Source organism: Scomber japonicus, chromosome 17, assembly GCF_027409825.1.
Source record: "Scomber japonicus isolate fScoJap1 chromosome 17, fScoJap1.pri, whole genome shotgun sequence".
Classification (NCBI taxonomy): Eukaryota; Metazoa; Chordata; class Actinopteri; order Scombriformes; family Scombridae; genus Scomber; species Scomber japonicus.
Genome location: NC_070594.1, coordinates 21788028 through 21813439, shown reverse-complemented (window position 1 = coordinate 21813439; position 25412 = coordinate 21788028). Strand labels below are relative to the sequence as shown.

Sequence of the window (25412 nt, the reverse complement as noted above, 5' to 3'; positions counted from 1 at the left end):
CATGGACAAACCTAACTGCTCATGGTTAGTTTCAGTCATGCTGAAAGTTGTCAGTGTGTGTCTCCACATTGGGGAAAGGACCCTCACAACTCATGCAGTTCTTGATGATGGTGCAGATACTGTACATCATCATACTGCTCTCCCCCAAGCTGTCCAGTCTTTGGGCCTCACACTCAGCATGAAACCATCACACTACGCACAGTGAGACAGGACATAGTACAGTTGAATAGAGCATCTGTATCCTTTGAAATTTCCCCTATCAACCAGTCAGCTGAAAGGCATGTTATCAATGTAACATTTACTGTGGAGAATCTTAGACTGTCCGAGCACACAGTTATGAAGGCAGTATGACCATTTCAGAGGAACTCAGGGCTTGACATTAGCATTCGCCCACATGCCAAACGTGGTTAGAATTCGGCAGTGGCACGTATCACAGTCACTCACACTAGCCACTATGGCGGGTGGCATTCCGTGTTGTGAACTCTTGTCATAAACTGGAGCAGTGTGCAGATTAATATGAGGAAAACTGCTGTCAGCTCAACTCCCGGCGAGCACTGCTATTCATGCCCCCCTACTCTTCCCCTCGCCTCTGCTCGCTCGCCCGCTGAAGCTACAAGAGCATGACCAGGTCGCATACACACACACAGTCACAGACCTTACTGCTCTATCTACACACAGTTCACATCCACTGGTGAGCATATAAATCTCTATCGCTTACTCTCTCTCACACAATTCTGTCACTTTGAATCACAAAACAATTGCAATGATTATGCAAAAAGAATTTGTTCGCTACTGCAAAGATTGCTTCTGCTTGGTATGATTTACTGATGTTTATTCATATTTAAATAGACAAAGTGTTTCTCTTGCCAGTTCTTTGTTGAATTTTTTATCTTTTTAATTCATCTTCTACACAGCTGCACCACTTTTATCATATGCAATAAAAAGCTATCTTTTTATGTCTTTGTGTGGATCGGTTGCATGTTTTCATACAAAAGGAGATGCAAAGTCCAAACCAGTGAATTCTGGCTCTCAGAAAATGGAGACCCCAAACAGCTGACATCTGGTCTCCAGGGGAAGTGCTTCACAGACATGCTGGGTTACAAGTCACATCCATCATCTACCGTCAGCCTACAAAGAGAAATATATACAAATTGCTGGCAAGCCTACAGTATATGATCCTCTAGGCTGTCTGACCCTTTCAAACCAAAGATCCCAGCACAAGATCTACTGTATGGAAGCAGTAAAGACAATGAGATAACATCATCAAAATAGATTGTTGGAGAAATGGCAAGGATGGGAGTTGGAAGTGCAAAATCTTCCCTTACATTCACTATCCTCGCTGTTTTCAGCCTCCAGTACCATTGCAGCCACCTCAGCAACCCATATGCATGTATTGTGTGTCTGGATGTATGCGCGGTGAAGTTTGCTACATTTACACTAAAGACAAAGCCCCTAAATGTCAGCTATTTATCTGCCGCCTTGAAATACGTGCTGCCCAATCTGTTGCCCAGTTGGCTAATCTTCTCAGATCTGATCTCACTATTCCAATACAGTCAGTGACCCCTTAGACAGCGTCCACAAAAGTCATGACATGGCTAACATCTGGCTCCTATTTCAATGAGGTGTTCGTTGGAACAAGAGTAGCTGAGAGCCAGACTGTGACTGAGAGGAAGAGCTGGAGATCTGTTGACTCAAAGAATAATCCAGCAGATTACATAACACGGGTGCAAAAGCCTCTAAGGGCTTCTTCAGCAACACAGATGGAGTCAAGACCCTCAATTCCTCCTGCTTTAAACACCAACTGCTGGCCAGCCAATCCATGTGTGCCAGCTGAATCAGAGCCTAATGAGAAAATCCATGTTCTGAGGCGCAGTGATGTCAAGTACAATTTAAACATAACCCAAAAACTCAGAGAGGCATCGTATCATGCAAAGGAAGAAATCAGAGTGCTTCCCTGAGAAATCCAATGCCCTTAAAACTGATAAATCCATACCAATGAGTATCAAACTACTCCCCCTGTGTCCTGAATATGACCCTGATCTAGGTCTCATCAGAGTGGGAGTTCAACTTTGTAGAGGCGAGACAATATCCATCCAGTATTATTGGATCTAAAACATCCCATAATCAAATTCATTATCAAGCACTATGATAAGAAACTGCTCCACCCAGACCCTGAGTGTATCATAGGGGTAAGGAGACATAGATTCTGGATCCCATGTGGTAGCTAAGCCATCAGCATCAATACCAGTGTCAAGACTGTCAGTGGTAGAGAGCCAAACTCCCCTCCTGGTCCACAGACATAGACTATTTTGGAAAGTGAAAGTCAGCCACCACATGGAGGAAGTAGGGGCTTTAAATGCTTAAAAACTCACTGCTTACATCTTGAGTTGTTTGACAGTACAGATGCAGATGACAGTACAGATGTAGATACATTCTTAATGATCTTCCGAAAATGTCTGTCATGCAAAGTGAAACCCTTTGAACTCCTCTCTGACTGTGGGACTCATTTCAGAGCAGGAGAGGGAGAGATACTAAATGCCTTCCAAGCCATGGCACCAGACTTCAGCAACAATTGTCCCACACACACAGGTGAGCTTCCAATTAAATCCCCCATGCCCCACATAAGCCATGTTGCATTAGGAAACCAACCAAGGACAGAAACAGTCCTACACATCCTGACTGAAGCTGATGGCATTCTGAATTTAAAATCTCTCAGATGTATCTCCTCTGACCTTGTTAATCCAGATGCACATTACACACTAAATATATTAATGGTAGGGTGGCCTGACTCCTCTCTTCCTCAGGCAGTCAGACAGCCTTCATTTGATCTTACCTTCCATATTTAACATGCTTTACATTTACATGGTTCTCTCAATTAACATTCAAGTGGACATAAATGTTGCTAAATCCTGCTGGTGTAAGAAGTATGAGGCATCATCTCTTTTCTTTTCTTCAGTTGGTGTTTCCACCCGCAACAGTTTTTACAGGCTGAGCAGTACTAAACTCTTCAACTTAACTCACTTTGAGGTGTAAAATCTCCATTTAAGTTGAGTTATTTGCCACTTTCCTCTGTTTGTATAATTTGCTCAGCGGCTGCTCTATTAAAGCTCCAGTGACTGGATGCACAGTGGCGGGAAAATAAATGGCAACGATTGCCTACATGGCTGCGTTTACACTGAAAAGGTCAGGCTATTTTTTATTGATTATTTTTCCCCCCTCGATGTCTCCAGCAACTGTGACAGACAGCGCTATTCCTTCAGCACGCCAACATTTGCCATAATCACCATCAAATCACTTTACCGATACGTTTTCTGCAGTTCCACCAAGTTTGTTTAAAGTGGATAAATTATTTTTCTACCCGCTGGCAACTGGAGAGTAAAAACCCAGAAAATTAAAGAATGAGATGTGATTTCTTTACTCCATTAACTTTGGTGCATGTGAGAATGTCAGCAACGGGGGGGACACGTTCACTCTGTAGCTGTAATTCTCTTTTTGTTTTGTGACTGACCTTTTCAAAATCATTTAGAGTCATTAAGCGTGCCTGCAGTTTGGCCTCAAAGAGTTGAAGTTGATGCTGAAAACACAAAGCAGAGTGCATTTCATCTGGATTTAATGGTGCCCTTCATCATTACAAGGTGCCCTTGTACATTTCACTGAACAATCCAATAGCTCTGACCTAAAAAAGGTTGTTTTCAGGTATCTTAACACAATGTGGAACAATAATTGAATATAAATGTACCCCCCTGCCCCCCACCCGCATCCGTCTAGAGTGAGGGATAGTTTTTATTGTTCCTCTTTGTTTTTTCTTCCAAATAAATGTGACTCACCTCCGGGTTTGTTTATCTGACCCTGTGAGTACTCATACTTGTTGCACTGTTGGATACTGTACAGAATGTTTAACCATGTTAACGTGCTCCTAAATACCAATTACTAGCAATTATGTTGACAAGTGCAATGTCATTATATCTAATAGAACCAAAGTCTGGACCTAGAACAATAAAAATCAAGTTAGATTTAAGACAAAATGAAATAACAATTTTGTCTCTGTGCTAATTTTGCAATTACCTCCTGATGTGTCTGTGCAGTTTTTAAATTAAAGTCCCTCTTGTCCTGTAAAACCTTACATATGATTATGGAAAACTAACTGACCATCCTAGGCATCATAAAATAAAGACTTTTGCCATTATTTCCTGGATCATAGCAGCTGTAAGATCACAGCCTGTGTGAATGTGTTTGGATTTTAGTTTTATGTTCAAGAACTCGCTCTGTATTCACCCACCTTTGAGATATCTAATTAAACCTGAGATGAATTATTTAAATCCCTCTCATGACTAAAAAGCACCCACATGTAGTTTCAATCAAAAAATAAAAAGGCACATTAATAACTGAATCTTCTATAATATGCCCTCCATTTAATTGAGACTTTAAAGCAAAAGTAAGACTTTAGAAATGCAAACAAAACTAACTGCAGTTCTTTTCTTACTCGGACTCACTTCTCTGTCATGTTAATTGAAAAACTGTGGGGTTAACAGAGTGTACATTAACACGACCACAGCAGCCTCCCTGTGCTGTTTGAAACTATGCCATCAGAGTGACTATCTGCTGTCACAAACAACCACCTACTGATTGCTCCTCCTGATGGAGACAGGAGGGCGGGAGCCCCATCGCCATTCTCCCCCCAAATGGGAGTCATTGTTGCCACATGGCATCATGCCTGAAAGCTTATGAGAAGAAGAATATGTGATAATAGATTTGAGGCGCCGTGCCTCCTCGACTCCAGCTCTGAAAAATGTATGCAATTAAATTTCTAATTTCAGCGGGATAATCAGGTCAGACCCGTATGACTTCATTATCAGAGGAAAACTCGTTATTAATATCAATATGATGAAGACCTGATTGTGACTTTGGGGTTTGCTGGGTTGCTTTTTTGGGGTTAGTGAGGTTCAAATTACCACTATTGTTCTTATATGCAGGGACAAATAAAACAATATGTCAATAAACAAGCTGGTTAGAGCTCAACAGAAAGCTCATCTTTGCTCCTCTAATTGCAGAGACAGAATCATACTAATACATTATTCAGAATGCAGATGATATTGAGATGATAATGGCCTGCAAGTCGTCTCTGCTGATTTAATATCGCTGCAGAGTTTGTCGGCTTCCCGGCTCTGACACCTGAGCCAAGAAAGAGTGAGTCTCATAATCTTTGCTGTGGCACCTGTGCTCATGCAATGGCGCTGAGTGTTTACATTTCCAGATCCATACAGTCACACAGCGCTCGTATTCTTGCCTCCTGCACTCGGGGGCACAAACATAGCCGGAGAAAAACACATTACTGCTATTCATATATATGTGTGTGTGTGTGTGTGTGTGTGTTTCCATAAGCTTTCATCCTAGCGAGGACACTAATGCTTTCACAAGGAGTGATGCAGAAACCCCTGCAAAGAGAAGACATTTTGCCACAAGGCTTTGGAATAAAAGAGGTTTGGTTTGCTATTAAATCAGCCAGCAAGATGCTTCTGTAGGTTTGGAGGTGGAGGATGAATTTCGAAGTGAATAGAATTTATGTTTGGTAGAAGAAAAGAAAAATAGGTATGTGTGTATTTTTTGCTGTTGTGGATCCTGCACCTGCTGAAAGAACGCGATGTCTCAGCGGCTGCAACCTCAGGACAAAAAAAGGTGAGCGTGGCTTTGATGAGAATCAGCCAGCTTTCATGTGCAGCCAGAGGGGAAGAGAGCCCTGGGAGTACAGCTCATCTATCTCTGCTATAAGGAGAACAGTCGCCCAAGGCAACAACAGACAGGAACTAGTATATACACACACAGTTTGATTTGTGACACCCTCCTGTGTTATACTCCACTGACTTACATTCATTCCCAAACTCCAGATCTAAATTTTACTCGCTGCATGACTAACCACCGATGTCACCCTAATCTTAAAATAATCACAAATTCTGACTCTGGAGACTAAAAATAAGCATTACTGCATGGGAGTGCAGAAAAACAGATTTCAAACAAACTTCAACACAACACATTTGTTCTGAAATGCACACTTTTAGTCAAACAGAAATAGAAATATTTCTCTAGTGTTGAATCATTTCTGTTGCACTTAGTAACTTCTTGGTTTAAAGAGAGAGAGAGTGAGAGAGATCATCCCTCATAAAAACACAATAAAATAAAAAATAAATAAGACATGATTTCACTCGGATTACAATGTCTAAAGCAAACCAAGAATTTTCAAATGCACCAGTCACCGTTTGTTGCTAATCTGCAGCATCGTTTCTAGAAACAGTACAGTGGGTGATAAACATTGCAGATGGGCAAACACTCCTATCAACAACGTAGGTAAGAATGAAAGAGGAAAAATTGAAATGTTCCCTGGCAACAAGATTTTGATGATAAAGATTTTAAAAAATGTCTAATGCGGAATTCCCTTCATATGTCAGAGGTCAGCTGCAACGCGACACGTTTAAGAGCATACATGCTAATGTTTGCTCTGCCGGGGACATTCAGAGCAATGTTGCCCCAAATACACGTAGAGAAATCAGATGATGATGTGAAAACTGTAACATGATCATTCAGAGCATCTCAAGAGTATCTACATTTATACAAAGTGAAACGCACTAGCAGAGCACAGAAACAAGTAAGCTGCTCATAGGTTAAGAGTTTATGTTTAGCTGACAATATAATCTCACCATAAAGGTCCCTTGAATAGCTGTTCTGGAGCTTTTGATCATATGACACGATCTTCATTAGCAAGAGGATTTTTTTAATAGTTTTAAAGTTTTAAGATTTTATAGAAACACCAGTTTTGATAATATGTATAGCCAGTATTTTTTCATCAATAGTCATTTGGTGTATTTATATTCTGTGATTACTTCTGCAGTCATGTAAAGCAGTGGAGTCCGCCATTCTCATGTTGGATTCAAAACTTGCTGCCTGCAAACGAGGGACAGGAAATGATGCACGCATGTAATCCAGCAATCAATTTTCTTATTTATTTCACTGTTGACAGCTTCACCGTTCACTCTCCCACAGCTGTGTAGCAGCTGTATTAAGTTACCGCTAATGCACACCAAACATTTCCTATTGCTGCTGGTTCACATTTTCAGCATTTTTCAATAGTAGATCAGTTGCAGAGAGTAATGGAACTAGAGCGACCTGAATTATTAATACTTCTGTTACCACCAATAACCTCAAGCAACTGAGATCTTAAGGATTATAAGTAGCACTGCAACTAGAGATTATTGTCTTGTTACATTGGCAAAAATACTGAAAAATACCCAAATTGAAGTCTACAAATTGGTTGATTTGTTAGACCAACAGTTTATAACCCTAAAAAATATGGGGACTGATATTTAGTATCACATATATTCACAGTTAAGAAGCTGGTAACAAGGACAATTTGGCATTTTTGACAAACGATTAATCAATGATCCAAATAGTCAATGATCTACGTATTGCTTTGTTGTTTCAGCTCTAATTATAACTTTAAGGAAAATGTAAATCTTAACATCTACAATTTAATGACAACTGTGCGAGCTCCTTCTACAGATGAAAAGCAAAACCTCCACAACCGCAACTAAATGGACCTTGATGCGAGATCATTTTGTCTTCAAGCTCAACTCTCTATGTTTGTACTATGTTATCACTGTGAAGTTTTTCTTTTAGCTTTTTATGACTTTAAACATTGGACCAGAAACACATGATAATAAACCTGAATACATAAATAATGTTCACTGAAAGGTTTGATGAATATAAAAATAATGTGACTTGTATTCTACAGTCATCACAGCTGGACCTCAACCGAGCTGGACCAACTTTTTTGAGATCTGGGGCAACACTTTAAAAACAGCGCACTCCATCACTGACATTAAAACAACAGATACCTTTTTTGAGGAGTGGTTTCCAGACAGCTGTAGAATCTATATATCAGGGAGAACTGAAGCCATCTTTGGCAGCTCAACCTACCAAAGACAATTGATGTTGATTTTTCCTTTAAAGTGAAAACTCATCTGTTGCTCAATTTCATTATTTCTGTCATTTGTTAGTTAGTCGTGACTGTGTAATTATTTTGCTCCACCCGTCCAACAAAAGTCATCACAGACGGGCTTCCTTCGTGCTTCATTTGAACAAATTCTTATGAAACAAAGAGCTCGGATCTAAATGTGATTAGTTCGTGATATGAAAACATTTTGGAACCCCTGAGTGAATTTTATTGGTTAGGCCACAATAAAAGACTCCCGTAGCTTCATGGATCTAAATGAGATCTGGAAAGAGTTTTTCCTCATGTTTTTTTCCTGATGGAAGTGCATTAAAACAGCAGATCAAGCTTTGATGATGTTTACTCATCCTTCAATACAAATAAGGAACTAGATGACAAAACATAAACAAGGTCCGTATCGCCAGGTGTTATTTAGCCATAACAATGTCCCCGCTGATAAATCCCAATTAGCTCAGGCTTTAAAAAAAAACAAAAAGAAAAGATAAATAGGAAATAACAAAACAAAAAAATAAACTAAGCATCATGTTTTTCATTTTAATAAGAACACCAGCAATTAAAGCTACAAAGAATTCTACACAAGGTTAATTAATGACGTTGAGGCGGTCAATTAAAGGTTTCTCAAGTCCTTACATGTACACGCTGATAAAGCAAATGAGCTGAGGGTAAGAAAGCTGGAAATGATGGGTGTTTTCTGGAGGTTGGGCTGATGTGGCTGGTGATGTGCATGTACACTGTGACTGTAGAGCAGTCCAGAGGGGCCCGGCCCTCGCGGGGGGTGGGGTTGGGGGCTACGGGATGGCCCGGTTAGGTCTCTTTGGAGGGGGAGGGGGCATTAGCTCAGAGTCTGGATCTGCTGCTTGTTTCCGGTTCTGGGCTTGGACTGCCTGAGAACAGCGGTCCACGTATTCCAAAAGGATTTCCTTAGTGACGGGCTCCTGGATGCTTTTACACACAGCTGGAGAGAGAAAGAATAAACACACACACACACACACACACACACACACACACACACACACACACAAACACACACACACACACACACACACACAGGAGGAAGGAAGTTACTACAGAGATGTTGACAGAACTTCCAGCAGCTTGGAACACTGAATGAATATTTATTAAGTGAGGCATGAATATATTTTAAGGCAGCAACTAACAATCGTTTTCATTATAGATTCATCAGTTGAGCATTTTCTGGATAAATCAGAACAAAACAAGTAGAAAATGGTAAAAAAAAAAAAAAAGTAAAAACACAAAAGAAAGCAGAAAATATTCACATTTAAGAAGCTGGATTTTGATATTTTTTTCTAAAAGAATGACTCTAAATGATTAATCAATAATCAGTGATTAATCATCTGTCAATCAACTAATCGATGTGTCACTGCAGCTATAAATTATTTAACAAATACTTTATTGACTGTTTGCTAAAACCTCAAATATCTAGTCACAGCAGTTATTGAAGCTTTGGAGTTCTTCACAGTGAGCACAGTGTGTTTCTGTTTTACACATTTAGCAGCGGGAGCTCGCCTGGAGGACAAACTGTCAGATTATAGTGAGTGATACTTGATAAACAAAAGACTTTGGAGGATTTACATTTTTTGCTGTTTATTATAAAACCAAAAACCTGACAGCAAAAATGTAGTGAATGGATTAAACGGTGTGTTTGTCTGCTTTAATGCGTGCTGCCAGTGTTCATACTGGTTAATAGCTCATTACCTGCAGTAGGTCAAGAGTTCATATCATCAAGTCAACCACATTATTACGTTGGGTTAAAGGTTATGTTAGAAAAAGCCTCCAGTGTGTGAGTCCTTAATGCTACTTTATTAGAGTTCACAGTCACAAGCTACACAACCTTACTGATTTGTCTATTAAAGGGTGTGAAGCAAAAGAAGCAGGTTAGCAGAACCGCAGCAGTCGCATTGCTTCGTCTGTGTCTACACATGACGCGTTCAAGCACATCACTGAGTGTGGGTCGCTTGTGTTTTGACAGCACTCAATGCACAATCGCTGTGTTTACGCGCTTAAAACAGAAGACAATAGACTTGAGGTGTAAAAATATGCAGCTGAGATGTGCCTCCTGTGTTGGCAACATTGTGTGTGTCTTTTTTTCATTATTACAAAGTTTACACGTTTTTTATACCTGTCAGCTGGAGACTGAGATTCCAATTCATTCTGAGTTAATTATAGCTGCTAACATTTTCTTGAGTTGTCATTTCAGCTGGTAAAATCCACAGTCGCTGGCTACAAAAGAGAAACTGCTTTTGTCTGAAATGTAAAGACCCACAGAGTCATGACCATGCCATGATACAACCCCACAGAAATGATTATGTACTAGTTTCTAAATGGAGCACAGTGTTATCAGCTCGGGGAGAAATACAGCGCTGTCTGTCTGGATTTTAGATGAAAGGTGCTTTTGCTGACGGGGCTCGGCGGCTGTACAAGAGCCTGCCTGAGGATCTGAAGCTCAATAATTCAGGACAATCTTTTGCTATCTTCTATCGATTCAATTCACTCTTTAAATGTATTCTTTCTCGCTTTTGCTTCTTGTTTTTATTGCTTCAATTTATATTTGTATGCGTCTTCTTGTATAGTATTGTAAAGGCAGCATTTAGATAAGCGCAGCACAAATACGGTTCATTACTGTCGTAAACTATTAGTTTTATGTTCTTTCTCTGTTCTCTCTGCTACAGCTGTGCTATTTTCACAGGATGAGACCATAGAGAGCTCAAAACAGAGTAAATCAATGATTGTTTTTATTAATTGTGAAACTAAACTTATTTAGACTTTAAGACAAACTACCAAACCTAGCTGTTACATAATTGGGGGGTATTGGATCCATTTTTAAACATCTTTAAAGGTTTATAATATGCTAGTATGAGACTTTATGATTCTGTTACCGTAGCTCTGGTTTAGCACCTCAGTGGTTTCAACAGCATATTTTAGGCATAATTGATTATCAATTAATGCCAGCATTTTTAAGCCAGCTGGGGGCAGTGGAACAAGCTGTTAACTCAACATTAACATATCACACAGTTGACTGGTGAACATATTACCAAAGTAAGATAAAGCTCTACACACTGCAGCTTGGATGCAGTTTATTGATATTGAGACATCAGTCTCAATAAACTGCATCTAAGTGTGCTGCAGTGTGCAGACCATCTTTCTTTGTTACATTGTTTCATTGGTCCAGGACCTATTTGAAGATTATGGGATGTGTGTGTGTGTGTCTGTTGTCTGTATGTGTGTGTGTCTACTACACTTCGAACATGTTACTAACCAATGTTCAGCAGACACACAAGAAACACAAGCATCCATTACAGGCTGTTTCTCTCCTCCTGATTCATTTTGAGTCCAGTATTTATTCTCCTTTTAGCTCTGTTTTGGTCTCCAACAACTCTTGAAATATTTGGCTCTTTAGCTGCTAAATGCTCCACTGCATTCTCCAGCAAGCCACTAACTTTGTGTCTCCTGTGTTTGGTGTTGAGCAGGTAGCATAGATCAGAACTTTTTTTCTGCTGAGAACGGCTGCAATCGAGGATAATAAGAGCAGTAAAGTAGTGGGTTTTTAAAAAATATAATGAGCTGAAAAACACTCAAACACTCTGTAGAGCTGAAGTTAACTGCAGAGTCGGGGCAATAATGTCAATATGAGTGACCTCTTTCGCATTGAGTCATTTGATCCATTGCTGATATAAAAATATTGATCAGTGCGGCTTTAACATGAAATATTTTTGAATGTTTAACAACATAATGTAAAAAAAAAATGAAATAAATGATGTAATTCCTGAAACTTTGGCAAACATTTCACAGCAAATGTGAGTTCTTCTATTCAAAGTGAGGAGACAAATATAACAATTTGTTCTAAATTGTTTGTAAAAAGCATTCTGGGCACCAAATACAAGCCCAGACTGTCTGTGTGCATTTATAATGGCAAGCACACAGTAGAGTACAAACATAACTCTCTCTCTCTCTCTCTCTCTCTCTCTCTCTCTCTATCTTTCTGTCTCTCTCATAACATAGAAAATCAGAAAGGTTGCAGAAAGCAGGAGGCTGATGTGAAATATAGATAAACTGAGCTATTAATCGCAGGCTGACTGGCTGTTATTCACTCAGATACAGACAAAGATAGAGGAGGACTGGTGAGATATTAACAACTAACTGCTGCACAGGGAAGAAAGACAGTCTCACCCATGGCCGTCTCGTACGAGTTTGGGAAGCTCTTGTCGATCCTCTGCCTCATGAACACCCAGGTGTTGTTCGCGAAGGTGCACTCGATGATCTTGTTGTCGTACTGTTTCAGCTCTTTAGTGGCCTGCGTGCACAAAGATGAAAGGACACACTGTTGGTTTGGACTTTAACGACACAGGCTGAGCAAAATACTGGCGTAATTTTATTTCCTTCTGTTGCTCATGATGAAGATGATAAACTCACTAATGTATTTAACCACAGTCAGAAGCTACGATGGCCTGGTGCTTCGTCTCACGGGACTCACTGACTCATCATTATTACAGCTCTCAGGGGAAACACTGCTGCATTGATTATTGTAATAGTTAATGATTTATAGTTGAGTGTCTGCAGCTTTACCTACCATGACATGAATATGGAGTAAATTAATCTTTATTGGGACATTCCTGCAAATAGTATTTATTGAAAACTGTAGTAAAGAGACAAAATGAAGCTTTAGCAATGGAGGAAGACGTCCAAAAAGCAATAAATGAAGTCACAAAATGAATATATAAGTTGAGAAAATACACAATAAATGTGCAGCTCGACATAATGAGACTCTATTCGTTGTGCCAGCAGTTTTTAAACTTTCAGAACAAACACAGCGAAGTGCAGACCAGACCAGACCAGTGTGAGCATCAAAGCCTGTCAAAATGAAAAACACGGCACACAAACTTTTGCTCGCCTCATCAAAAGTTTTCCACTCTCTCGCCTTTATCGTCCTAATTCCCCGCCATGATGAAGACGAGAGAGCTAAAAGCCTCTGATTAGGTGAAGAGAGCATAGCGCAGTGGAGGAGACGTGTTTGAATTTTGATGGTCCAGAAGGGCAGGAACATTAAACTGCAAGCAAACACATCTGTTACTGTGACACATTCACCTCTGTTAATGGTGATGCACAAGTAGAAAAACAAAAACATTACATTGATATCATCCTTTTAAAATGGGCTATATAATATTACATTGTGGAAACTGGCAGCCACCGTTTAAAACCCATTAAACTTTACAAAGCCTCAGTGGTCTGTGTTGAACTACAGCGTTTCACTGCTGAGACTATGGATTATTTTCATTATTGATATATTTCTCTATTTTTTTTTAATTAATGGAAAAAAACTGAACATTTGACATCAACTGACAAGAACGCCACAATTTGCCAGAAATATTCACCCTAACCCATAAAACAGCAACAACAGCAAATGTTTTTTGATTTTGAGTTTAATGGATAATCTCTATTAAATCATCAAATCATGTATACATTGTTGGGGCAGAAGCTATTTTTTTTTTTAAATCATCCATCAACCTGCAGATTATTTTCCAGATGAATGGTAAAAAAACAACATTCATCATTTCTTTGAAGCCACGGTGATGTCTTTAATTTCCTTTTTTTGTCCAAAAACATCAAGATATTCAATTCACTGTCATATACGACAAAGAAAAACTGCAAATAGTCACGTATGAGAAACTGGAACGTGGAAATACTAAATATATTTGCTTGAAAAAAATACTGAAAGGATTATTTGATCATTAATTTGATTGTTGTTGATCAAGTAATCGATTAATGGCGGCAAAGGCTTCAGATTAAAACTGTGTGTTTTCGCATACTCAGACAGACAGATGAACATTTGATTGTCCGTTTCTCAGCCTTAAACAAAGCAGTCCAACAGTTCCTGCTCCACCAACTGAGCCGCACAGGATCACTGACTTATTACATCACATTCTGCTTTGAAAACAAAAATGGGCTCTACACACCAAGCGCGCTGGAACACAGTCGGAGTGTACGAAAATGGCACACGATACCGTAGATCAAGTATGAGTCAGAGAAGACATTTGAGCATCTGTTGTTTATTTGTCGAGGGACTGAGTCTCACTGTGAGGATTCTCGACACTTGGAAAAATGCATTTTGTAGTGCTGCTCTGAAGGCAAAACGTGCAGTAAGAAATCGCCAAATGTTGTATTTTTTAATCTTGACCCCACAAATAAAGGCTGTCCGAGCATTTTTTGATGCATTATTAAAAAAAAAAAAAGTTTGTAAGGTGACTCCGGCGACAAAGAGGGGGCAACCTCCGGGGTTTGTTGTGAACATGTGACTCACAGTCAAGATCAGAGGATAAACGCTGTTGCCAGGAAAGCAGCAGTGTTTGGCAAGAGGCTAAAATACTATGTAAGAGCCTTTGTGATCTTTGAGAGTGGGGCATCTGGGCTCACAGTGGGGGTCGAAATCACACAGGAAGCAAGAAAGTGAGGAAGGATCATGGAGTGAGCGTAGGCCAAAGAGAATGATATCCTACAAAGTGTGTTTCCGATAATTACCTGGACACATCACAACATTTGTCAATCAAAACTGTCATAATTCAAAATACAGATTTATCATTTTCCTTTTAGTTTGAAGACACACACTGATAAGTCAATCAGCATATTTTCATTTGGAGAAGAGTGGCAGACAGCAGCGACAGCATCTCTAAGCTGTCCTGAAGCTCAGCCCAGCAAGCTGCCAGAGAACTGTGAAGGGCGGTACAGGCGGGCGGGATGCACTGCTACAGGCTGGGATCTCTTCCTGCTGGTGAAGGGTGACTTGTTGGCTGCCATTTTTCATCACCACTTGGTGTCTAATCCGTCCAAATCTGTCTCATTATGGCAGCACACATGTGCCACCAGTTAGCAGGGACTTTGGCAGTAGAACTCTTTCCCAGTCGGCGGTGAGCTGCTGCAGAGTGCTCCGTCTTTCTACTGCAATCCATGTGTGCTCAGATTTGGAAACTAGAAACATTATTAACAAGAGCGGGAGGTGCTCTGCCAGTTCTCACACTTTTTTTTTGTTTTTCTTTGTAAAATACAAAGTGATTTTCTACCATAGTAATCCACAACTTTTAAAGAAATACCTTTTTAATGCCTGCTACTGTTATCACCAACTGAAAGCAAAAATGATTACTGTGTGTGCTCCACATGTACCAAAGCTTTGTTTGGATACATATAAAGAGAAATATAAAAATGTTTCATGTGTCTGCAATTTTACAGGAGCAGCTCAATATTTTTGGAAAAACTATATGTTCGATCACTTGTTTTCCTGGAGTAAGATGAGAGGATCAATATCATACTCATGTCTGAGTGTGAGGAACAGAGCTGGAACCGGGAGGCAATTAGCTTAGCTTAGCATAAACACTAGTGGCAAGGGGAAACAGCTAGCCTGGCTTTGTAAAAATCTTCTTATTAATACAGAATATATCTCTTGTTTTTTAAAATATGGACACAAACAAAAATTGAAACCACAATTTGGGTTTGCGGGTTAGGAATATGGAATATAAACATCCAGATGTCCATTAGTCTCGTCATCATGTACTGGGCGGAGAGATTAACTGCCGATAGTTACACCACCTAACTTATTAAACTACAAAATATCATTTTTACATTTCTGTTCAGCTACAGATTAAAGAAACAAGACACATCGAGTTAATTTGTGAGCTTGACTTTACTTAATGACGGATATGACAACAGCATCAATCGTCACATCTAAATCTCAGACAAAAAGTGAAGAAGCGCATTTCCTAAAATGACTCTTCCTTTATGATTCAAGCTCATGCACATTCAGAATTAAGTCACTTGACATATCTGTTTACAAACACACACCACATTAATATTAACAGATTATCAGTGAAGTGCTGATGTGGCCATTATTATTCTCCCAAAAACAGAGAAAACAGCACCGGCACGAATAAACCGTTTCCATAATGAAAGAACACTAAAAAGAAAGACTTGTATTAATTCCATATCGTGCACGAGAATTGAAAAAAGGGAGCGCAAACAAATACCTGCAGACTAGTGAAATACAGTACATGACATCTGACCTTTTACCAGTCTGTAAATAAGTCAACCTGCATCTGTTTCAAACCTCAGACTCCGTGGGGACTGCTGTACTCGTGCATCATGCTACACAATATTACAAGACCTTCGTGAAGATAGCGGCACGCACGAGCAAACATTCATGGGATACAAAACATTTGTTTGTAATTTCCTTGAATAGCTGTTTTTATTTTCCTGAACATTGCTCTCCGACTGACCAAACCTTTGTTTCATTCCAAACTTAATTAGAAGTGGCTCGGAGGTGTGCAACACGGCGGCACTCGGGTCCATTTTAATAAGGAGAAAGCAGATGAAAGAATATATAAGCAGGATGAGGATAGAAGATGCAACCCATTAACAATGCCCTCTCAAAGGGAACAACATGACGGCTGATGGACAGAATCCATACTAACATTCAATCTTTAATATATATTTGAGATAAAGCCTTGCTCTATGACGCATCAAACCAGTTCTACTCATTAATATCAGCTCCTACTTATTCACGCACAACTCAGCTGAATGACTCAGTGAACAGCAGGAATTGTAAACAGTGGAAGTTAAAATACCCTCACATGTTCTATTATCTACAACATAATTACAAGCTATATGTGGCTGTAGCTGTGTCACAGTAGAAACAAATGGTAGTCCAAGAACTCCTCGTGACTGAATGATTATATGACATCAGTGCTGTGCCTCTAGTGAGTATGTGTCATACCTAAACCATTGGCCACGTGTTCAGATTGTCATAGAACTCAGGAGATCTCTGAAGAGAAGGTAATAATGTGTAAGTGAGGTAAATGAGGGGAAAGGAGATGTACATTGTCAGGTCTGGCAGCTGAACAAGGCTCAAGATGCACCAAAAAAAAAAAAAAAAAAAGACACTTCACAGAAAACGACTACAAAGACAACATAATTTTGTTTTTACCTCTCAAACTTTTAATTGAATAGTTGGTTTGTTGTGCTTTCTTAAGTTTTCTGTGGGAAGCACTCTCAATTACGCTGACAGTATTCACGGTCTTTAATGCAAACGCCACATCTCATCTAATACACGACAAAAACCTGGAAAATCTGACACATAATGGAAGCCTAGTTAAAACCCTTTAATGACAAAGTATCGCTGTTGATTAAGCAGAGAAATACTTATTCTCATTAACATTTTTCCCTCGCTTAATGATGGGGTTGGGGGTTGATGGCAATGGGGTTGAACAAATTGGGGAAATGGCTAATGGAAAAAGGAAGAAAAAAAAAATAGTCAAAGGCATTTCAGCACTCAGCAGGTGAAGTGCAACGCTGCCAGACTCGCACAGCTTCATCAGGCTAGATGCTCTTATCTTCCTCTCTGGTGACTGGATCTGTCAGGCTCCATTCAAATTATTTATGGTTAATGAGTTATAAGCACAGGCCACATATAGTTCTGCTCAGGGAGCTGTCGCCATAAGGAAACTAAACCTAGATGGGGGAATCGATGGCAATTAACTCTACTGGGCTTGAGCAAACTCTGCCACATCTGGATTGATGTAAAGGGACCAAGAAGTGGAAGCGTCTCTGGACTGAATAAGGAACTATTGATTTAAACAGGAGAATTAATTATTATTTTAATGACCTGCACAGTCACACAGTTTTTTTTTAACTTTTGTTACTCTGTCCATTTCTTCAAGTGGTTATGATGTGATTATGCTTACCAAAGCCATAGCTAAAATCTGGGAATGGAAGACATCTTAATCACTAAAAGTGGATCCAACACAGCAGGTTGTAAAGCAGCCAACAGCCGACAGTTTAGACAGATTAGTTACAGATTTATTTGGATGAATTACTGAAACACACACAATCGTCACTAATCACCCCTGATTACACTGAAAAACTGAGTGCTCACAGCAATGGTAAGTATGGCAAATGGTTGCTGTCTTTCTGCTTTATAAGTTGCCTCTCATTCACCCATTCACTTACACACACTCATGCTGCATGCAGAGTGCTGGCATGACCATTCAAAGCATTATTGGGGTTCAGTTTCCAGGTCAAGGACACTTCCACACAACAGAACGCCAACCTTGCTATTAATGGACAACCTGCACTACCGCCCTGGGCAAAGTCAGTCTGTAAACTCTGCTAGGTGTTTATAACGGACAGTTCAGTAAATAACTTCACTGCTCACCTTTGGTTTTTCTTCTGGAGAAGTTTGACTCACCTGTGGTGTTTGTCTACAACCTGTCTGATCATCTGATTGCTTCTATTTGTTTACTGTACGTTGTATGTCTATTTTTTTAGCTATGCAGCAGAGTTTCCAGATCTCAGTGATAATAATGTTCATTCATGTAACTGCAGTTTCACCATCAGATTTATTGAGGAGTGCAGTGGTAAAATGAGCTTCAATCACAACATAATGACAGTAATAACATAGTATTACATATTTAAACCATTTTAGTGGATGCTCATGAAGTCTAATTTGGGCTTTAGAAAAGTTGACATGCTGGTAAGACAAAAGGACTTCAGTCAGTCTGTTCTTTCACACTATTTGCTCTGTTATAAAGACTGAGCTGATAAATCAAGAGAGTTCCCTTACAAAATTAATTTGAGTGATTCCCTGTAGGTACCAAGGGTACAAGGAATTACGACAATAAAGAGCTAAATTGGAGGGAGTGAGTCAGTGAAACAGGATTTCATGAAGGTGTCGACATTTTTCTAATTACAGAAGAATTGGTTGGATTTCCTTCTCCAGCAGGCGGTCGCATTTCAATGAGGTGGCAACTCAACGCGCCTCAAATTACATCTAAATCGACACAGACATTACTAAAACGCCCATGAGCAAGGCGATGAATATCTAAACTGCTCTGTGATGGTGCACTGCAGGTCATTAACACACACTCAGAAACACACACGCAGACTGTGCAGAAGTGGCACTGCATGTCAAATATATTGGGAGCAGTATTCAGCAAGCCGCAACCAGAAGATGTCATGTCCTGCGCTGGCATGTACTTAACATTTTTTAGCATATTTGCACTTGGGCTGACTGTAAAACACATTTCACAACAAACACATCAACATGAAAGATGACAGAAGATGACCTCGGGGCTGCAGCTGAGAGAAGCTTAGAGCCCGATCAGTGAACAGAGACTCTACATTGTTGAGTTACAGAGCCCTGGGCTGTTACACAGGGATCTGGCACACATCGATGACACCAGAGAAAAGGGAACTACTCATTTACTGTGTTTTTAAAACCATGACTTTGAATACTGGAAGCACTACACACACTAAGAGTCATTTAGACAAAGTGAGACATTACCAGATTGAGTCATATTCATTATAGAAATTTACTTCAAACTGCTTAAAAAATGTAAAATCACTCCCACGTTGTCCCTTACCCTGCTTTTCACCCCAGGCCAGTGGATTCCCATAATACTCAGACTGTAGATGAGATGGTAGTTATTGTGGAGTGCACTTGACTGTGTGTGCATTACTGAGGGTCAAAGGTCTGATGATGTACTGGTGTAATCCCATACAGCATGACTCTGCATGATAACAATATTCAACAAGGAAGTCATTGAATCTCGCTATAAAGTGCAAATAACAAGTCCCTCTCTGTCTCTCCTACAGTACAGTATATCACAGACAGCATGGACTAAAGCTGAACATCATCAGATAAAGTTTAGAGTAATCCATGAAGCCATAATTATTATACTGACACAGTGATAAGTTTGTTTAAGGGGGAAAATGAAGACTGGTGGTATTCTGGCAGATTTAGTGGGTTTTTTTTTTAATAAACTTGTTATCAGTGTGCTTCCAGCTACACAGAGCAGTATATTTATATAGTGTTTACTGGGATGGCAACCAACAGTTATTTTCACTGTCGATTATTTTCTTGTTTAATCTTTTGGTCTATTAAGTGTCAGAAAATAGAGAAAAATTTCTATGGCGAATTTCCAGAGCCCGAGTTGACATCTTATCATGGCTTTTTGTGATTTTCTGTTATTTTTACACTGTTATAATTTGGATGTCTTTGTTAAACATGCTCAAAGTTCCAAAATGCTGCCTGAAAGTCATCAGCCCAGGCTTCAGCCAGCTTTGAGTGCTTCAATTTCAGTTACCTCTACTTCTTCCTTGTGACTTCAGATTGTTTCCAAACTCCCACAGATGTCTGTCTGTTCCCTTGCTAAGTTTGCTAGGGTTGTCCTATGTGCTGTTCATGTTTTCCATACACATATTTCATTCAGGTTCGGATGTGTGTGGATGTATTTAAGAAGTTTGTATTGCGAGTAAAGAATGGTAAGAAGAAATGCTGTGAGTGTTTGTTAATGTAGCCTCACAAGGGGTACTAATTGTTTTCTTGCCAAGGTTCTGTCAAGAAGATTGATATCGAACAGATAAGTGTATTTCCCAAAATGTTAAACTATTCCTTTAACACTTAAAAAGTAGAACCACCTGGAGTTAATCAGAGAGATACCCAGTCTGTGGGTTAAATGAAGAGCAATACTTTGCATGCTGACAATGACGTAGTGTTTCCCTGTGGAACTGTATATTATCTGGAGCATGTCAAAACAACAGGTAATCATGAAGAAAGTAAAACAATTAAACACACTAATGAAACCAGGGAATAAAGAAACAAAAGCTTGTCTCCAATAAAAAAAGTCTGTTTTAAATAAAGCTCTTGTTCTCTGTTTAAGAATTGATGTGAAACAACTAAATTGAAATCAATAGAATACCACCACATACTGCGTCTTCATGTCACAACAGATGATGAAAGAAATTGGCCAAATGGTTTGTGTATTTCTTAAAATCTTGAAAGAGTAAACTTTGCTGTTGGACTTTTAATAAGACAAAACTCTTAAAGCTCGCTAAAGGGAAGTTGGAAGAGCACAGGGTGCTTTGGCTTTTAGGGCACGGAGACAAATTCATCAAAGGAACACATTTATTTTCTCACCTTCATCTTTGCAAAGGGCCTGTCATAGCTGCCGACGTAGAGCAAGCCGACAGTCTGTGGGAGCAGCCTACAAAGACAAAAAGATCATGGTTAACACCCGCAACACCCTCAAGCACAGGATCTCAATATGAGAGTAAGCTGAGTGGTAACGACGGTGCAAAGAAATCACTACACCACTTCAATTTAACAGCTAGTAACAGTTAAGAAGAGATATGAGATTACACCTCCCGAAGTCCTTCTGTTTCTCTATGTGGCTTGAGGTTTCTGTACAGAGAAAACTGAATTATGGGCATGTTTTGTGCAATCATGTGGAAAAAGATCACGGTGACTGTGAGCCCTCAGCGATTAATTGTGCTGAGGGCTCACAGTTCATATGAACCTCAGTTTTGGGGTTCATGAACAGTATAGAGTGTTTACAGTATAGTGTGCTTGTACATGCTTCTATGTGCGTTCCTCAATACCATGATCATGTGCTTGTGCCTCATCCCTGAAACCATGCCCAACAGATGTCTTAATAACACAGTCTCTCCACTAAAAACACCCCCATGTGCCTGCTGTTATTTGCTGTTACGTGCGCCTCTGCCTCTTTTTTTTTTTTTTTTTTTTTTGATGCCGTAAGGACTGAGGGTTTAAGCACTGGCTTCATATTAGTTAACCATTCTTAGAACGGAAATAAGGGAGGCTCCTGATAGCTAAACTGATGTGTAAAATACAGTGTGGTTGTGTAGTCTGATGAACCTCATACAGAGATTTCAATTGGAGCTGAAATCAGAGACTGTCTTTCCACTCGCCTCCCCCCTTCCCAACCTCCTCCTGTGTAATGATAGCTAGCACAAGCAGGAAGGAAGCAGCAGTAAGACATTAAAACGAGCCAAATAGCCATGCAGCAGTGATGGACACAACTGGAGTCCAGTGCCAAGACCTCAGTCCATTCCCATCATCGCTTCTATTAATAATTAATAACCTGTTGTGTCTCAAATTCTATTTTTCATGAACCGGCAGGACTCACAAGATAGAAAATAGCACTGAGTTTTCAATGGAACAGATGAGGAAAGAGATGAGTGTGTGTATATCAGAAGAACGGGCTCTTTTGATTCCATTCTCAAGCTGTTTCACGATTTCACAATGCTGACATCTGAATGTTTGAGGTTCATGTGTGACTGAGAGAGTCCTGCTGTCTTAAATTACACTGCGACAACAGTTTTCCTCCGAGTGACAACGAGATGAATTATGTTGAAAATGAGAAACCTTAAAAAAAAACAAAAAAAAACACAGAACACCAATATAAATAGATTCTGACAGAAGGCGGGTGTTTTCATTTGAACCAGGATGCTGATCGGTGTAGTCTTCGAGCATAATGCAATCAGATATGACAGTGAAAGGATTTATACATCTACAGGAGGAAAACACCTTGGAAAAATACACCTTTACAATGCCATAAAAGAAAATAATAAGATAGCCAGGGTGTTTTTATGATGATTGGTGGGAAATGATAAAAATATGACAAATGTACATTCTCGCCTTAGCATCCCTCAATATATCAGAGCCATGCACACAATCCTGTTTTTCCTCTCTCTAATTTAAAGGATAAGCCTGGTAACATTCTGTATTTTTCTTATTGTCAACAAATCCTGTAATATACTGATATTGATTTTATGACATGTTCCTTCATTATGATGAACATGGGCATTGTAGTTAATTGTTAAATCACTTCCACAGACACCATCATGGTGCGATAAATACTGTATTGTAACTGCACCAAATGTCTATTAATTTGCAGCTGAAAAATGTCCCTAACAATGCACTATTCACTCCTGTGTGGGTAATAATAATTGTTAAATTCAGTTTTTAAAGCAAGGCCAAACACGTGATGGTTCCAGCAACTCAAAAGTGAGGTTTTTGTGGTTTTCTTTGTCTTCTACGATAGTTAACTGAATGTCTGAATGGGTTTTGGACTGCTTGGTCGTGTAAAATAAAATATTTGAAGACATGAATTTGGGGTCAGAAATTGTCTTGGTCCACCTATGCGAGACTGAGACCTAACCCTAAGCCTTTGCTAAATCTTCTTGGCCAAACATCTTTTTCTGTTTGGGGTGTATTTGTATAAATGTACTTTTCATTGCTTCGGCTTTCCCTCTGAAAGTAAGCACTGACTAACTAAACAAACAAACACTGAGGGATGGACTAATGCATTGTTGGTTTTGGTGATTGGTCGTAATCAATTTTGCTGACAACAACAATACTGACAATCACCAGCTTCATCTCAAGATTCGTCATCATCCTGCAAATTAAAATGAATGAACGCTAATTAATGTGAACGCAGGCAAGAAATTAAACCATTAGACCTTAATTTACACATTATGGTTCTGGCACTTCCTGTGATAACATCATAAACACAGAAAGCCAGGTGAACTTTGGCTACCTTCACAATGCAATCAATCAGTGCTCAATTCACATTATTTTTTAAAATGTGGTCCATATCAGATTCCAGTGTGAACTTCATCCGGAATTTCAAGGACTGCCATCTGTCAGTGTCTCTCCACAAAACTATAGGCGGCAAGATCTGATCACTGACTTCAGGCGAGTGATGTACAAGTTGTATTAATTCCAACAAGACTGTTAAAAAAAAAAAAATCAGACCTGTATCTGAGTTACGACCACATATAAAAGTGGGCCAAATCAGAGTTGAAAAGACCAGATTCTACATGATTTGTGCCGTCCATACTGTTCATAAACATGAGTGAAGAAGATTTGGGCCAAAGTCTGAATGTAGCCTTTGTGTCTGTACAGAGAACTCTATTCATGGATGTTCAGAGTCCAAATACAGACTCCATGTTTGCTCTGAAGAATCCTTCATGTTTGTGCTGAAGGATGAAAAGCCTCCTCTTCACTGAACAGAACCACTTGCTGTCTGAATTAGACTACAAGACTCACCCAAATCCTTCTGTGCAGCTTGTAAAATATGTACTTGTCATGTGTTTGGGTCTTACAACTGAAACTGCAGAAATGTTGTATCTGAACATTTAACTCCCTGAAACCACGCAGAGTCTTTATAATGGTTTGTATTTTTCGCTCTGTGGGTGAAACAAGTTGCTCTGAGAGATTTATTCTCACAGCAACACAATGATGTATGAAACCCCCAAAGCATTGCTCATATATTCTTATTTAGTTCACTTGGATGCTTTCACATAAGCAGCAATGAAGCAGAATGAGCATGTGATTAACTGTGAATGCTCTACACAGAAATATGGACTGGGATGCTGTAATGACACTTGAGTCCATGTTGAACAAAAACCATTAAGAAGACGACTGGATGCCAATTTCAAGAAAGCCAAATCCTGCCAGTTAGACGCTACACCTTTCTCCATTTCTGGGACTTCAAACTCACTACACACATTATGTACGATGATGTAACCATTAGTCATCGCCTCCTCGGACAGAATGCTGGCTCAAATTATCCACCATTCAAGCAATCTATACAATATGCAAAAACTGTTCAATTCTGCGCTTGGGAGGGGCATTGGCATGCTTCCTGGAACTGCTTCATCTTTCCATCTCGTTCTTTTCCACCTCCCTACTCTTCCCATCACATAATGATCACAAAGTCTGCTTGCTTTCAGAGAAGGTTGTACGCCTGTGTGATACACAAAGACGTGCTCATGGATTGATTGCGTGGGCTGATGAATTAACAGTTGTTACCTCCTTGCATGTCTGTCCATCTCTCTCTCTCTTTCTCAGACAGCGAATAAGGATTTGAAAACCTACACCAAGACAGAGTGAGGTCTGACGAGTGCTCTCCTGCCATCAAATTCAGTCTTTTGGGCAAATATCAGAGCATTCTCAAATGATAACAATGATGGTCTTTGTTCACCCACATGCAGGGAAGAGTCAAGAAGCAGACTAGCCTTCCTGCTGGTTCCTAGCTTTGGAGTACAAAGGGTGACTATGCCCTACTGTTATCCTTTCTGTCTGTTCTTGCTGAATGTTGGCGGGCTCATTCTACAAAGCTAGGGATAGTCACTGAGGTCACCTGGCTCGTAGAAGAAAAGGCTGCATCACCAGAAAGGCTTGACTGGTGTGTGTCTGTTTCCTCGCACTCAGACTAAGGTTGTCACCATACCTGAATTTTAAACTTTAAAACAATTTTACTAAACATTATTTTAAAAAAGGCACACAAAACAGCATTTTCCCCCTTTTTAAAAAACAGTCTTGACTTGCCAGAGCTAGCTAGCATCACTGTTCGTTGTTGAAGAGGTTTATATTCTTCTCCATTGTTTCATCTGTGCAGCCTTGGGTTGAAAATCTGATTGTAGATCTGTTTTTTTTTTTTTACCGTTTTAAAAACAGTACTTAAGTATTGATACTTGATGCAGACAATACTTACATACTATGCTGCACAAAAGCACACAGTACAGTGAAGAGGTGTGCATTGTG

The 25412-nt window shown here is 39.6% G+C and overlaps 1 protein-coding gene across 1 annotated transcript in view; it reads right to left on the bottom strand.

The window, feature by feature from the left end:
• Positions 1–8516: 8516 nt before the first annotated feature.
• rngtt (RNA guanylyltransferase and 5'-phosphatase) overlaps positions 8517–25412 on the bottom strand; it is an 85925-nt gene continuing 69029 nt past the window's right edge. Inside the window, exons 14-16 of the mRNA XM_053336966.1 lie at positions 20979–21045; positions 12191–12314; positions 8517–8957 (exon numbers count right to left, since the gene is read on the bottom strand). Coding sequence (XP_053192941.1) covers positions 8791–8957; positions 12191–12314; positions 20979–21045 — 358 coding nt within the window. The 3' untranslated portion in view covers positions 8517–8790. The remainder of the gene's footprint in view (positions 8958–12190; positions 12315–20978; positions 21046–25412) is intronic.